The sequence below is a fragment of the Canis aureus genome, chromosome 5 (genome assembly GCF_053574225.1).
Source record: "Canis aureus isolate CA01 chromosome 5, VMU_Caureus_v.1.0, whole genome shotgun sequence".
Lineage (NCBI taxonomy): Eukaryota > Metazoa > Chordata > Mammalia > Carnivora > Canidae > Canis > Canis aureus.
In genome coordinates this window covers 83,938,057-83,953,213 of record NC_135615.1, presented here as the reverse complement: position 1 = coordinate 83,953,213, position 15,157 = coordinate 83,938,057, and the positions used below count along the sequence as shown (strand labels likewise).

The 15,157-nt window shown below is 43.8% G+C and overlaps 1 protein-coding gene across 4 annotated transcripts in view; it reads left to right on the top strand.

Moving 5' to 3' along the window:
• Window positions 1–15,157, top strand: part of KAZN (kazrin, periplakin interacting protein) — a 1,010,042-nt gene that overhangs the window by 230,048 nt on the left and 764,837 nt on the right. For all 4 annotated transcript variants that reach the window (XR_013380757.1, XM_077899551.1, XM_077899552.1 and 1 more), the window contains exon 2: window positions 3,055–3,212. Coding sequence is in view for 3 of the 4 variants with exons in the window: in XM_077899551.1 (XP_077755677.1) it covers window positions 3,055–3,212 (158 nt within the window). In the remaining variant the exon portion in view is untranslated. The remainder of the gene's footprint in view (window positions 1–3,054; window positions 3,213–15,157) is intronic.

Here is a 15,157-nt window from a genome sequence, read left to right as displayed (position 1 = left end):
GACACGGGAATCAGCCTCATACTTTCTTGTTCATCTTTCCCTGTCTGGGCCAAGGTCCTCCCCCAGTCCAGGGCAGGATTTGAGAGTCTTCCTGAGCGGTGAGGAACTTCTCTGATGTCATATCCTATATTCTTTCTACTCTGTGGCTTACGGTTGCGACACTATGCTCTGGTTTCCAAGTTTGATTCTCTGTAGTTCAAAACCATCATTTGTTTCTTTATTATTTATTATTTGTAGTACTTACTATAGGATTTACACTGCATATCTGACAACACAGTCCACCTTCAAATAATATTGTACTTTATGTGTTTGTGAATATTCTCATTCTTTGTACTGTCATATGTTTTACTTTTATATATGTTAACCTCGTAAATTATTGTTTTACTTTCAAACATCTATTATCTTTTAAATGAATTAAAAGATGGGAAGGAAAAAGTCTTTATATGTTACATGTTGTTCCTTTTAAGCCTTCTTTTTTTACATTTTTGTAAACTAAAATTTTCCTCTCAACTTTTGTTTATCTAAAAAAGTCATTGTTTCACCTTCATTACTGAAGGATATTGTTGGTTATAGAATTCTAGGTTGACAAGTGTCTTTTTTCTTTCGGTATTTTAAAGATGCACAGATTATCTTCTGGTTTGCATAGATTCTTATTACAAGTCTGACATCATTCTTATCTTCGTTCCTTTGAATGCAATATGCCTTTTCTCTGGCCGATTTTAAGATTTTCTCATTCTCACTGTGTGTGTGTGTGTGTGTGTGTGTGTGTGTGTGTTTAGCAATTTGGTTATAATCTGCCTTGATGCAGTTTTCTTTGTGTTTGTCTTGTTTGGGGTTTATTGAGACTCTGGTATTTATATGTTTATAATTTATCAAATTTGGAAAACACTTTGTCCATTAATTCCTTAAACATTATTTCAGTCCCTGCCCTCACCCCACCCCCAGACTCCAAGTGCATGTATGTCAGACAGCTTTATATTGTCAGAGAGGCTCTGTTCATTCTAGAGAGTTTTATTGCTATAGTATCAAATCCACTGGTCTTTTCTTCTGCATTTTAATCTGCTATTAATCTCACTCAGTAAAAATTTCATTTTAGATACTGCATTTTTCATTCCTAGAAGCTCCATTTGGTTCTGATTTGAATATTCTATTTTTCTCCTCATTATAATCATGTTTTATTTTACCACTTTGAACATGCAAAACACATCCATAATAGCTGTTTTAATAGCCATGCTTGCTAATACTATCACTTGTTATTTATGGGTCTGTTTCTATATACTGATTTTTCTCCAGGCTATGAGTCACACTTTCTTGCTTCTTTACATGTCTGGTAATTTTTTATTGAATACTGAGCATTGTGAATTTTGTACTTTTGGGTGCTAGATCTTGTCATACTTCTACACAAAAGATGCTCCATTTTTCCCCCCCTGGAAGGTATTTTAGTTACTTGCAGATCAGTTTGATTCTTTCAGGCTTACTTTTAAACTCTTTTTGGATAGGCCTAGAGTAGCCTTTATTCTATGGATTGTTTAGCTTCATTTCTAAAGCATGATCCTTCTGGAGTCTTTATTGAATGTGCCCTGAATTCCAGCAAAGCCCATTCACTTTGGCTGATGAGCATGTGCACAATTTGTGGCTCTGTGAGATCTCATGGAATCATTTGGTTTAGAGTTGCTCAGACCTAGAACTCTTCTCTTCCGGAATTTTTTCTTGCCTGTTCACGGAGGGTTTCATCCTTCTCATACACAGGTTTGACACTCAGCCAAGAGTTCAAAGGGACCCTTGTGCAGATTTCTGGAGATCTCTGTGCAGCTCCCTCCCCTTCAGTTCTTTGTCTTACAGACTGTAGCAAATGTAGCTTTCCCAGTCTCTGTCTTCTCAATTCAGTGTGATCAGTGGACTGTGCTTGGGTTCTTGTTCCTATGCTGAAGTCTAGCCATCCCTTTATTACAGAATGCCTGGTGATGATAGGACTCGACTTTTTTTTTTCTTCTCTTTTCTAAAGGATCACAGTATTATGCTGCCAGTTGTTTGAGGTCTAAAAATACTTGTTGGGAAGATATCGCAAAGTTTTCTAGTTATTTATGCAAGAGGGTAATTTGAACCCTCTTACTCCCTCCTGGTCAGAATCAGAAGTGCTCGGAGTTATTCTATTGTATATGAGTTTTTGATGATAACTTTCATCTTCAGAACTGTGGTTGGTACAGTGGTTTTCCTGAGGATGCCTAAGCTTTACTTTTCTTGGTTCAAGAGGCTAGGTTTACCTGAAACCTACACAAATCCCATAAGTAAAGAAATTTGAATTCAAGGAGAAATAAAGAAATTCTATAATGTTTATAGAGCACCTCCTATTTGCTAGTCACTGCCTTAGTTGTTGGGGATATCACCATACACAAAGATTTTTAAAAAAATCTCTGCTCTTCCTGAATGCACTGTAGAGACTGTAGAGAAAGAGGCAACAAGCATTATAGATAAATGAAATCTTTGAATTTATAACAGGTCAGATGGCAAGCGCTATGTGAATTACAGAGAAATAATAATCCTCCCAGCACACATGCAGCACTGACTGGAAAACATGGCCTTTGTCCCTTCATATACTTTAATGATGGAGGCCATCTGCTTAGAGGTAAAGTAGCCAAGTTTATTACCATAAATGTAAATCTACTCTAGGACTGTCCCGTCATGCCCTGTTAATCTCTGTAATTTACAAACACCACAAAGTCATCTTCAGGGAAGTGTTCCCTGACTTGTTTCTTTTCAGTTTTCTCAACAGGACTGGCCGCTCCATGAGGGTAGGCGTCGTGTCTGCCTTTGCTTGCCATTATACCCCAAGCACTCCATATAGGTTTAGTGTTTGGTGAGCACTCAATAAATACTTGTTAGCTGTTAAACATATGTGTTGGAGAGCTTCGGGGATATCCTGGCTTCTCAGTACCTCCATGGCTTGTACCTTATACGCACACCTCTAGTTCTCCCTTTAAAAGTACTAGCCAAGTTCTCTTTGAAAGTTACCTGTTTTGATCACTCTCTCCTTCTTTCTCTTTTTTTTTGTAGCTGTGCAGTCACTGCACACCCTAAATGACCAGATATCCCATTTTATTGTCACCAAGTCGAAGGCGCTAGAAGAGGACAAAGACCCCTTTCTACCCACTGAGAAAGAGACTCTGAAGAGTTCCATGATACTGATGAGACACCTCTTAATGGATGCTCAGGTACAGAGATTGATGAGTCCGTGGTATCTTTCTGTTTGTTTTCTTTTTGGTAGAAATTGTGCAAAACTGTTCGACTACCACACTTACTGGAAACCGCCTTTGTGGTAAACAGCCACGTCGCAGACATTCTGATATACAGGGTGGTAGATTTCTGATTAGGAATTATTTGGGATTTAGTATTGAAATAGCTTGGTTTTAAGTCAAAGTAATAGGGCTTAAAAAGAATATATGTGTTGTTTCTGAGAATTTAACAGATCTCTCATTAGCCTTGGAAAAGTGAAAATCCATTTACATACAAACTTGGCAGGCATCAAAGCTGGCAAATGCTTTGGAGTGGAGCGATATGGATCCCAAGAAGCATCACTGAGCAGCTAATGAATATTTTGGTACATTTGATGCACCACCAGTAAGCGAATCAGCACTGTTGTATGCGTGTGTGTGTGTGTTTTAAGGCTCACAATGAATTAATTACAGAAGGGATTTAGCTCATTGCATGCTTTTGTTGAGATTCCTCTTCAAGATTTCTCCTCGTGCACTATTTTATTGAAATATTTAAAGGTAATCGATATACTCCTTCTGGCTTTGTTGGTGGGTCTCCCCAGATATGTTGGTAGGCAAACACCAGGTGTTTTAGGAAAAGTGGTAGTTTGCTGTGTTCGTGAAGCCAAGCCGAACTAGATTTTATTGTCATGTCTACCCCCTCAGTATCTAGAAATGTTTCAGAAAATGTTCTTTGGTTTTGGTGATTTTGTATTAGTTTGCCCTGGAGCTTTCTTCCTGAGCTTGTTTTCTGTTCGACAGCAGTGAGGTCAGAGTGGTTGGTGGTTTCCTGTGTTCTGCTCTGTATCAGATTTTGAACTGTGGTTTCTTTGCTTTTGTTTCTACCATGGTGGTGTTTTATGTTTGATTTTTTAAATCAATCGTGAAGCCGGTATCTTGTACCAGTAAGACTTTAACTGGCAGGGCTTTGGTGCGTTTCTTACCTGTCAATGCCGGAAACTGCCCCATGGGAGTTTTGAGGCCCTCTGTTCAGATGACCCAAATTATGCAAAGCCTTTCATTTTTATTCACTGTTCTCCCTTCTCCCCTTTATTATGAGTAGCCCATTCCACTTCTCCTTTCTTCCTGAGACTGCCTGGTGGAAAAAGGAAAGTTTCTGAAGTTCTAACAGCTAATTTTAAGACTTGGGGCAAAAAAGGGGAAATTCAAACAATTTACCAAATAAAAGAGAGCAAATTGTCCTTGAAAGGATTAGCTTTCCTCAGTGCCTGGGCCCAATCCTATAGCTAACACACCAGCCAAGGGAACTAGCTAAATAATTCCCCAGATATATTGTGTAAACTCTAGTTCGCAAAATCTGAGGAGATAAAAAACCATTCTTTTTTCTCTCCTTCACTCATGTCTAGAAGGAATTTCAGAAGTGTTCAATATTGCTTAAGAAAACATTCCCCCCCCACCCCCCGCCTGCAATGCTGGATTCATTTGACAACTGTCATCCTTCATGGTGTTGGTCACCATTTACCCCTTTTTTAAATCTAATAAGACTACAATATCCCATAAAATGTGGTTACTGTGTAGGAGCGTCTTACTATCTCATTCTCTCCTGATCCCCAATCAATGCCTGCTGGAATCTTCTCACTTACATGGCCAGATGAAATGGAGCAGGGTATGGTGGATATTCCCCTAAAGTCATGCCTCCAAAAGGAGGGTGGGTTAAGTCCTCCTGAGGGGGCAGAAAACAGAAGGTCAGGTAGCAGAAGTGCTGTGGTGTCTTGGACCCATCATTTGTTTGTCTACTTTTGCTCAAAGACTCTTCCCTCTTGTCTTTCAGACTAATGTAGGATGAGGCAAATTGTGATTAGTTTGGTCTAAAAATACCACCCTCATTTCTTTTCTCCCCAGACCACTAACTTTTTGAAACATTATTTGTGGTTATCTCTAGGTCTGTGGCTAAAGTCAATTAGACTCATGTTACTTAATGCCCTCAGGCTCAGAGCATGTCCATTTAAGATTAGTGCTGCCCAACTTATAAAATGCTAAGGCACCCCAACATTTTGGGTATGGCCAGGGGTGATGTGTGGTTTTCAGTTTTGAAGGAGATAGCTAGAGATACGCAGTTTTTAAGGAGACTGTCTATTGAGCATTTTTGAAAATTCAGTGATTTTCCGTTCATGGTTTGACATTGCTTCTTACCTCAATTGCAAAGACGAGTGAATGTACTTATTTCATATTCCGAGTTCATCAATAATGGGAGGTCAACAGAATGTGAATAGAAATTCTGTGTGCCCCTTCCCTTCAGCTGCATTTTGTGGTATTAATAGATGTGCAATTGGCTTGCGTGTCGGAGGACGCAGGCTTCTCAAGAGTAGTAACCACATCCCTTAACTTGGTTGGTATAATAGCCTGCTCACTTCCACACCCAGAGGACTCTTAATAGCATTAGATTATGATGAAATGCTCTGACATCAGCCTGCGAGTTGAATGAAGTCAGGCACAAAGTATTCCAGAGAATCTGGAGGCCGCTTAAAAGGCATAATCGATTCAAGTCACATCTGTCTTGGAAGCAATAAATCCTGCTTAGGAGAATGTCAAAGGCAAAAGCATTGCTGGGCTATGAAATTCCACCTCTGAGGATTATAAAACAGTAGGCGCAGCGCAAACACATCTCCCAAGTATAATAGGGGTGCCGGGCGTGATTGGCAGGTGTGACAGTCCATTCTGGAGAATGGAAGCAAGGAGGAACGTCTCACGCGGGCAGCCCAGAGGCCTGCAGTTGTTTATAAATTCCCTAACTGTCTATCTGAACATCTCGGGGGTGTCTAAAAGAGGCAGGGTTCCTCTGTTTGCGTTCCATTCCCCTTGTAGTCCGCAGCACCCCCCCCCCCCCCAATTCAATAACGTGTCCCCTTCAGACCACATCTGAAGCCCGATCTTGTGGGTTTTGTTCCTTGGAGCTCTGGCTAAACCCGAAGTGCCAACTCAGCCTCATGAGTGATTAGATTCATAACACCGAAGAGGCAGTTCTTTCTGGTAGAGATTAATTCTTTTACTCGTCCTGTGTGACTCTGCATGCTAAGAGGGGTTGATTATAGCAAATTAAATCTCCTATTGGCAGTTCTCTCCTCCTTCCCCCCAAAGACCTAATATCATTATTTATTAAGAGGTGAACAAATGCTTGGGAAAAAAATAAGATCGCTTTGTTGGCAGCAAGATCCTCTCCTGGAAGGCTGGGGACCCAAAGGCAGAGACTCTGTGGGCCCCGGGCGCTGTCCTTCGGCTCCAGGGCAGCGAGGAAGGGCCCGGGTTCTGCTGCCCAGGCCCCGGGGTGCGGAGTGCTGCATGCCAGGCCTTTCTCCCTGGAACAGCCTGGATTTGAAGGTAGGGCTTGTTAGGAGCAAGGCCAGGGCCCCGATGCACCCTTCCCAGAGGCCCGTCTCTAGGAAGGGAGGAAGCAAGACTTTAACAACAAAAGTTAACCGCCCAACCACCCTCCCTGCGCCAGCGCGTGCTTCCGGCCTGGCCCAAGTCAAGGGCTGGCCGGGCCATCAGTGCCGTCCGCTCCATCCTCTGGCCCGCCCTTTCCTGGCTCTTCCCTCCTCTTCTCTTTTCCTTTTCTTTTCTCCTCCCTCCATCCCACCCCGCCATCCCCTCCTCTCCTCCTATCTTCTCATCCTCTACGCTTCTACTCTCTCCCTGTTGGCAAAGTAAGTGGTAGGTGAGAAGCCTCCCTTCCTGTCCCCTTTCCCTTCCTCATCAGCCTTTCTTTCTCTTATTTGTGTTCAGGCCACTTGAAAGCATATTTGCCAAAACCACATATTCCCCTTGCCAAGCGCGAGGGAGAAGAGCAGCAGGACGTGGGGTGAGCAGCAGGAGACAAGCCTGGGGGCCGGGAGGCAGACGGGGTTCCTGCCAGGATCCAAGACTCCGTGTGATGGCCCCCTGGGTAGAGTGATTTTTCTGTCCTAGGATGGTCTAGAAAAGCACTCTCCGCGGTTGATGATGCCTTCTGATTAACTTCCGGCGACACTGAGCAAATTTACCATGAGTTGACGGCCATTTGAGCCGCACACACTGTCGCTCTCTGGACTGGTCTCAAATGGGGAAGTGTGGTCTGGAGCAGAGCCCCCGCCAGAGGAAAACTGGCTCAGGCTCCCAACAAATAGGGAGGGAGGGACGACTCCTCAGCTTGTTTTGGGGAAGGAGACCTTAGGAGTCAGGTAATTGATACACATTCATGACAGCCATACACTGGAAGGAGGATCTCTCCCTTTTCTAGCACTTTCCATCCCTCCATGTGCTTTCTGAAGCCCACACCGTGCTCACGGCACAGACCTGGTAGTTAGTACTAGTGCAGGAATCTGGTGCTTTCTGGCTGCAGCAGGCCTCAAGGTCATGCCCTCACTGCCCCCTGTCAACACCCCCCTAGGAAGGATCTTGCCCTGACATCACACAGACTGAGGCACCAGAAGGGTGGGTGGCTCTCAAGGTCACAGATGCTGGCTGTGGCTGTTAGTAGCACCCCCTGCCCCTGGGGACAGGTTTCTCGTAGTATTTTTTGAAATGCGACCCCATACGGGAGCAAGAACGGCAATGTCCCTACCCTGTGGCAAAGCCAAGAAGCAGCTCTGACATGAGAGCGACAACGAAGAGGCAAAGTTTTCCACCGAAGAAAATCACCTGGGGATGTGTTCAAGTCTATTCATGCTGTCAGATTTCCACCTTTTACAGGTCACAGGAGAAAGAAATACTTAAATGGATGCTAAAGAGTTTAGTTCAGCTAAGCAGGAAGCCACGGGGGTGAGGTGATTATTCAGAGGAGTCTCAGCTTATCTCCTCCAGCAGTCCCTGTGCCCTGGTACCGTCCGTCCTGGGCATTTGGAAAGGCAGTGCTTACTCTCCTGCCTCAGATGCAAGACTGTGGCACCAGCAGGTCCAATGCTTGCGACTTTTTTTTTTTTTTTCCGCTTGTGACTTCTTGCATAACTTGTACGAGCCCTCTTCTCATTCTGCTGTGGTGATTTTGGTCTTCTAAAGTTTTGTTTTGTTTTGTTTTTTAAATAAATTTAAATGTAACTGGTAGGCATTGCCAGGCTTGGGGACAAGCTCATCGGTTACACATAAAACTGCAGTGCTGCTCCTCTGATAAGCTTGAGTCTAGGTACTTTTTATACTAATAATGAAAGGTCACCTCCTCTGAGGTCTCTGCCATCTTTTTAAAACCCATAAGGCAGGATTTTAGGGAAGGTTCTAAAACGTTGAAATTTGCTTTCAGAATTTCCCACGCAAAGATCTGGGTACGGTTGGAAATGAGACTCAGGAAAAGCTGGACTCCTGTCCATGGCTGGGCTGTGAAGGCAAGGAGCATCTCTTAGGATGGGTCATGTGTGCATGGAATTGTCTCTATCAAACTGATGGAGCTTCCACACATATGTCCATATGGTGCTAGAGGGAAATTTGGGAATTTATTTTCACACCACAGAAACTTTATGCCACATTTTTAGATGCTACGTGTTTATTACAATATTACATTTTAGATGACAATAAACTAGGATTTATGCTGCCCTGATAGTTGATGGTCCATGGTGTAGCAAGGGAATCTGAAATAGCAGCAAAATCATGGAAAGAAGGTTAGGGATGAGAACTTCAATAGGGTTCTTTGGTTGTCAGGAACAAAGGCCAGCTCTGATTAACATAAAAAGGGAAGGAAAATAAAATAAGAAGAAAACAGAGAGGGAGGCACATCAGAAGAGGCTCTTAACTGTAGGAAACAAGGTTGGGGAAGGGGAGGTGAGTGGGGTGATGGGGGGACTGGATGATGGGCATTAAGGAAGGCAGGTGATGTGATGAGTGCTGAGTGTTATATGCAACTGACGAATCACTAAATCCTACCCCTGAAACTAATAATACACCATATGTTACCTAAATTGAATTTAAATAAATTTCTTTTTTTTAGAAAGAGAAAGCTACTATCTTCCCTAAAGAAGATGTTAGTTGAAAAAAAAAAAATAACAAGGGTAACGTTTGATGGAAGCAGATAGGGTTGACCTTATGAGAAGCTGGAGAACCACATCTCGGGAAAGACAGGCAAGGGGACAGCAAGGGAGAATTAGGTCTCAGGACTTAAAGAGAAGTTGCTTCAGGGTGCTGCGGTTGGGATAAATTGGCTCCAACCATCTTCTCTCTTGGTGTCTCTTTGGTCCAAATTCCAATTCTTAGAAGAGTCTGACCAGCATGTCTTAGGTCAATGGGCCCTCTTCCCCATGGACCGTGGGAGGGTGTGCACGTTGAGGGATGGATGGGCCCACCTAGATCGCGTGCCATGTGGGGAGCCATTGTCACCACAAGGAGGGAGACAGGATGCTGGGCACATGGGGCGATAATAAATCCACCGTGCACTCCACTTGCATGCTCTTGGTGCTGCGTCCCAGCGTGGGGTTTGGCAGCGCAGTAGGGACAGAGAGGGACAGAACATTGGCCCTGTCCTGGAGAGACTCAGGATACAGTGGGGCAGGTGATCAGACACTGAAGTGCCCTGTGATAAATACTGAGGAAGGCGTGCGTGGGGGCCATGGAAGCCCAGAGAAGGAAGTGGCTGATGTTTGCAGATCACTTTACTGTTTACAAAGTACCTCTGCCAGCATTTTCTCCTCTTTTCCTCTCAACCATGAGAAGTACAGGAGGTTGAGTATGATCTCTATTTTGAAAACTGGGCATTAAGCCTTAATAAAATAGACTTTTTTGTATATTGTTCCATCCAGCCCATCACGAAGCAAGCGTAAATGATTTCCTGCTTGTAGGTGGTGACCCTCAGAGTATATTTGCTTCCTGAAGGGGTTATTCAATAGAGGGAAAGCAGGGGTGTAATTTGGGAAAAGAAGCAGATTAAAACCTGGCTTCAGACGTACAACAGCACTCCTAACTCAAAATGTTTTTAACGTTAATAAATATGCAGTGCTTTCCCAACGCTAAGCTCTACCCTTTCAGACTCTAAGAAGACTTAGGGTTCTAAGAACTTGTTTTTCAAAAACCTTGAAATGGAATATAAAAGGTATTACAGCCCCCCCCCCCCCGATATTCTAGCCTCCTCATGATGTTCTGTAGTTCTATTGGCAGGTATCTGCCTCCAAAAATAATACCCAATGCTGCCATCACCCTTTGGGTGAGTGGTTCTCCACCGAGAGGGGAGGGGAGCATTCTTGCTCTACCCAGAGGCATTTGGCAATATCTGGAGGTATTTCTAATGGTCACAGCTGGTGTAGCTTGGTGCGCAGGGGTGGTGGTGCTACTGGAATCTGGTGGGGTCAGGGCCGGGCATGTTGCCAAACTTCCTACCATGCACAGGATGGCCCCCCCACGTGACAAAGAATTATCCAGCCCCAAATGCCAATAGAGTAGTCATTGAGAAACCCTCTTTTAGAACCAACACTACCTTTTTCATTGATCATGAAGCTCTTCCAGCCTCAGAATCACTTTGTTTGAAGTCCTACAATTAATCATAATTGGTCGTCAAGATATATCTTAGTTATCATTTTTGTCATCATTTATTGAGCATCTGTAATGTGCCAAGAACTGTGCTGGACTGTGTGGAACCACAGTAAGAGCAAAAGAAGTGATCTTTGCCCTCAAGGATTTTGTGTTAGTGGGCGGGTAGCTCTAAGTATGTAAGTAAACGAATAATTACGAGTTTCAATACTTGTCTTAAAGATGCATTAAGACCCAGTTTAGGTAAGGGTCCAAATGTTTTCTCTTTAAGCACAGTGACATTTCAGCTGAGATCTTCAGGGAGAGGGAGGGGGAGGGGGAGAATGTGACCTCTACTCGTGCATTATTGCATATTATTTGTACTTTAATTTAGTTGTATGTATTTAATACTACTCCGTGAGGTAACTGGAAATAGATCCCCTGGGATGTGGCAAAAGATCTAAGCAAACTATTTATTCCAGAAATTTACATTTAATTTAGAGAATATGAAAATTCTAACTGGTCCCCCAGGAACAGAGAATCTTGTAGTTTTTGCCTGTGGGTGTCCACTGAGGAACCAGGATCTCTGTCTTTTCTTGCGAGATGCTGTGGACGTAGATACACACGAAGGAAGGCAGGCGTCAGAGCTGTGTGAGCTACATGAGACACGGGAGCCAGATGGGCAAAGGCGACTCTGGGAAGATGCAGACCTGGAAATGAAGAGGTGGAGACTGCTCATATGTAATAGAAGAGCTGCTGTAGAGGACCTGGCGGGCAGTCAGTTCTCAATTATGCACCTAGAGATTAGTAACTTTATGGATTATCTATGGGTAAAGCCTTCCTTCCCTGGTGGCACGCACTCAGGAAATGTAAACCAATGTTAGTCTAAATGAGACCTAATTAGAAAGGTCATTTCACTGCATATATATATATATATATATATATATATATATATATATATATATTGCCATAATGGAATTCTACAGTAGACTTTTAGTATCAGTAACTTGCTACTTTTTAATGCTGTGGCTCCTACCCATTAGTCAGATAGTAGAGAGCTGAACAGATGCCATAGAATTATAATCCCAAAATAACTTATGCTTTGAATAGTAATTCCTCTGCAGAGATATTGGGGCCTACTAGTCACATGAAACTCAAATAGTCCCTGTAAAGCAGCCAGGTAAACCGAGGCATGGTCTCGCCGAGTGCCATCATTCCCATCCTATGTTAGATCTAGGAGTAGAGCCAGTGGATCTCCTTGATGCCGGCGCAAACCAGTATTTCACGTTCCTTCACTCCCTTGTTCTCTTAGTAAATCACACCTAGAAGCAGTTTAATAGTGAGATGCTGCCTTGGCTCTTCCAAGTTCTTCTTACTCGGGAACTTAAAATACACGCAGTCATTTTAGCCAGCTTGGTAGCCAGGATACTTAATTTCTGAATGGCCGTTCTTATCTTGGCTTACTGGTATGCACCTACAGTCTCTTTCTCTTTCCTCATAAAGTATATGAGAAAGAAACAGGCTCATGATAAGATTGATAATGAAAATCAGGGCGTGGATTGGTATCAGTTAAGTACTGCCACATAACAACAACAACAAAAAATCATCCCAGAATTAAGTGGTTTAAAATGACAACTTTTCATTGCCCTCTCTAAGTCTGTGGATTGACTGGGTATTTTTGCTAATATGGGCAGGCAGAGGTCGTCTTGACTGATTTTAGTCCCATATTTGTGGTCCTTAGGGCCTGGTGGGTCTAAGAGAACCTTGGCTGGCATGATTCAGCCGTCTTCCACATATCTTTTTTTTATCCATTCAGCAGGCTAACTCTGGAATATTCTCATATTGGTGACAGGGGTCCATTAAAAAAAAAAAAAGAACAAATGGACAAAACAATCACTTTTCCGATGTATGTTTGTATCAAGCTTGCTACTATTCTATTGGCCAAAACGAGTCCAATTTACCAAACCCAGAGTCAGTGTAAGATGACACGACCAAAAAGATGTATAAAGCATGGGGCAGTCATACAATCAATCTACCACATAAACAAAGCAAAGTAGCAAAAGATTTCTTAGCATAATTCTTGGCGGTATTTGATCCTTTGGAAATGAGAGTCTGAAATGTCCTAATTAGCAAGCTTCATGCACATTCTCTTTTGGAAAGACTGAACCAGTCAGTTTGTTTAGAGGGACATGAATTGTGTTCTCCTGCCCTTATCCAAGCACAGAGGACAGACTGTGTTTGAGCAGCTGGAGGATATATTTTAAGAGGGCTCTATGTCAGGCTTGAACAGGATGATTTCAAATGGGCCCGTGACCAAGTGTGAGAAGTGTGTGCTTGTGCTAGCTCTAGAAACACGATGAGCCATTAAAATCCCAGTGTTCTAGCTGGTCATTCAAGCCAGGTGCATGGTTAATTTGTTCAACAAATGCTTCCTGAGCTTACACAAACAGGTACAGTGGTAAACTTACACTGCAGGGAGGTATGAAAAAGAAAAGTAGTAAAGGATCATTCAGTTCTCACTGTGTGCCAAACCCTCTGCTAAGGACTTTACCTTACCTCCAAATCTCATTTGTGAGGAATGTGTTATTTCCCCTATTTTATGGATGAGGAAATGAGGCCCAGAGAGGAGAACTCACTTAAGGTCACATATCTAGTGAGTAGCTGTGCTGCTTTAATTGCAAAAATGCCTGCAGTTCTTTACTTCCTCTCTCGGCAGTATGCCTCTGTAGCCCTTCGCACTGAGAACTAGGGTTTGTTTTCCCACCCCTGGAATCTGAGCTGGCCTGTGATTTGTTTTGGCCAAGAGAATGTGGTGGAAGAGTAGGACTCTAGATGCCCTCAGAGCCTGACTTCTGGCGTGAGGACAGTCTGCATTATCCACCTGGCAGAGGCGAGACCACATGGAGCCGAGGGGCATCTCCCTGCTGAGCCTGTCACAGGCCAGGCAGCCCCTCACTGGCCTCCTACGGTACTGATGCCCGAGTGAGCCGATCTCAGCCCAGAGCAGCAGAATCACCATCTTTCTGTCGACTCTCAAGAAATAATACATGGTGGTGGGTTTAAGCCACCAAGTCTCAAGGTGGTTTGTTACGCAGCAAGAGCTAACGGATGCAGCAATAGAGCCAGTGTTTGAAGTCGGGTCTGACTGCTACCCAAGCCTTCTAACTGGGAGAGGAGCTGGGGAATGGGGCCTGGCCATGGTCTCAGGAGAAAGAAGAAATGGATTTGGTGAATCTTTAGCCACCCTCTGCCACACCTCTGGTTTCACACCATTCATCCAGCCTGAAACCACAATCATGGTGGGAAACCGTTTAATGCATTCAAGCCAAGGGATGGCATGGTTGTACTTGGGTGTTTGAAAGATCACTATGGAGGAAGCATGAAGGATGAATTGACGGAAGCGGGAGAGGAGAGGCGGAAAATATGATGAGGGCAGGAGGATTCAAGAAGGGGCCTATTCAGAAGGATTAAGAAGTAGGAGTCATTGAAGTTTGACGGTGAAGGAGAGAGACAAGTCTAGGATGTGTCTCAGATTTTGGTGTGGGTGCCAGGGGAAATGATAGCATCTGACAAAGGAAACAGGATCAGAAGTCTTGGAGGGGAGAGTGAAGAATTTGGTTTGGGGTCTGTGAAGACTGAGGGACCTGTAAGACATCTGGGGGGGGGTGTTTTCTGGGAGGCAGTCAAAACTCTTCTTCATTTTCAGAGAGAGCTGTGGCTGAAGGGGCCCTGGGACTCATGAACGTATGTGCCATATGTTGGAGTCATGCTGGATCCTTAAGTTCTCAGTAGCACATAACAGAATCCACTTCAATTTATGGAGAAAGACCTTTATAAGAAATTCTGGAGACATTTTTGATAGTTCCAAGAATCTCCAGGAGGTCTTGAAAATTAGGCTTGGAAGCTACATAGCCAGGAGTAACAGTATCCAGGAGAAACCAGTCAAGACTGTTAGTAGAAACCATCTGGTGACTTCCTCCCCCAGGACAGCACCTGCAACATGAGGACTGGATGCAGAACCTTCCCTGGGTCCATTCTGGAGAACCAAATGCCTCTGCCTCTGGCTGGCTGAAAGAGCCAGTCCCTTCCCACACCGTGGCTACCTCATGGTCTGCTTCCACCTCATTGAGGAAGAACCCAGACTCCCTGGCAACCTTAGCTACAGGGGAGTCTGGGAAATGTAGTTTTAGATTTCCATTTTCTGTAATTCAGGGAAGCAGGTTAGAGAATGTTAGAATGTGTGTGAAGGAGCCAATGCATCGTACCCCCAACATGAGCACAGAGGACATCACATGGGGACACTGTACAGTGAGGAGCAGAAGAAGAAACACCGCAGAGGAGACAAAAAGTCTCCTTTTCACTTCAACTACATTGAGGTGGGTTGCTGTCATTTGCAGCCTGGAGAACCTTGAGTAACAGGACACCTAAACTTTATAGAAATGCCTTCCTTTGTCCCCCGTGTCATCCCATCAACATGCCATGTG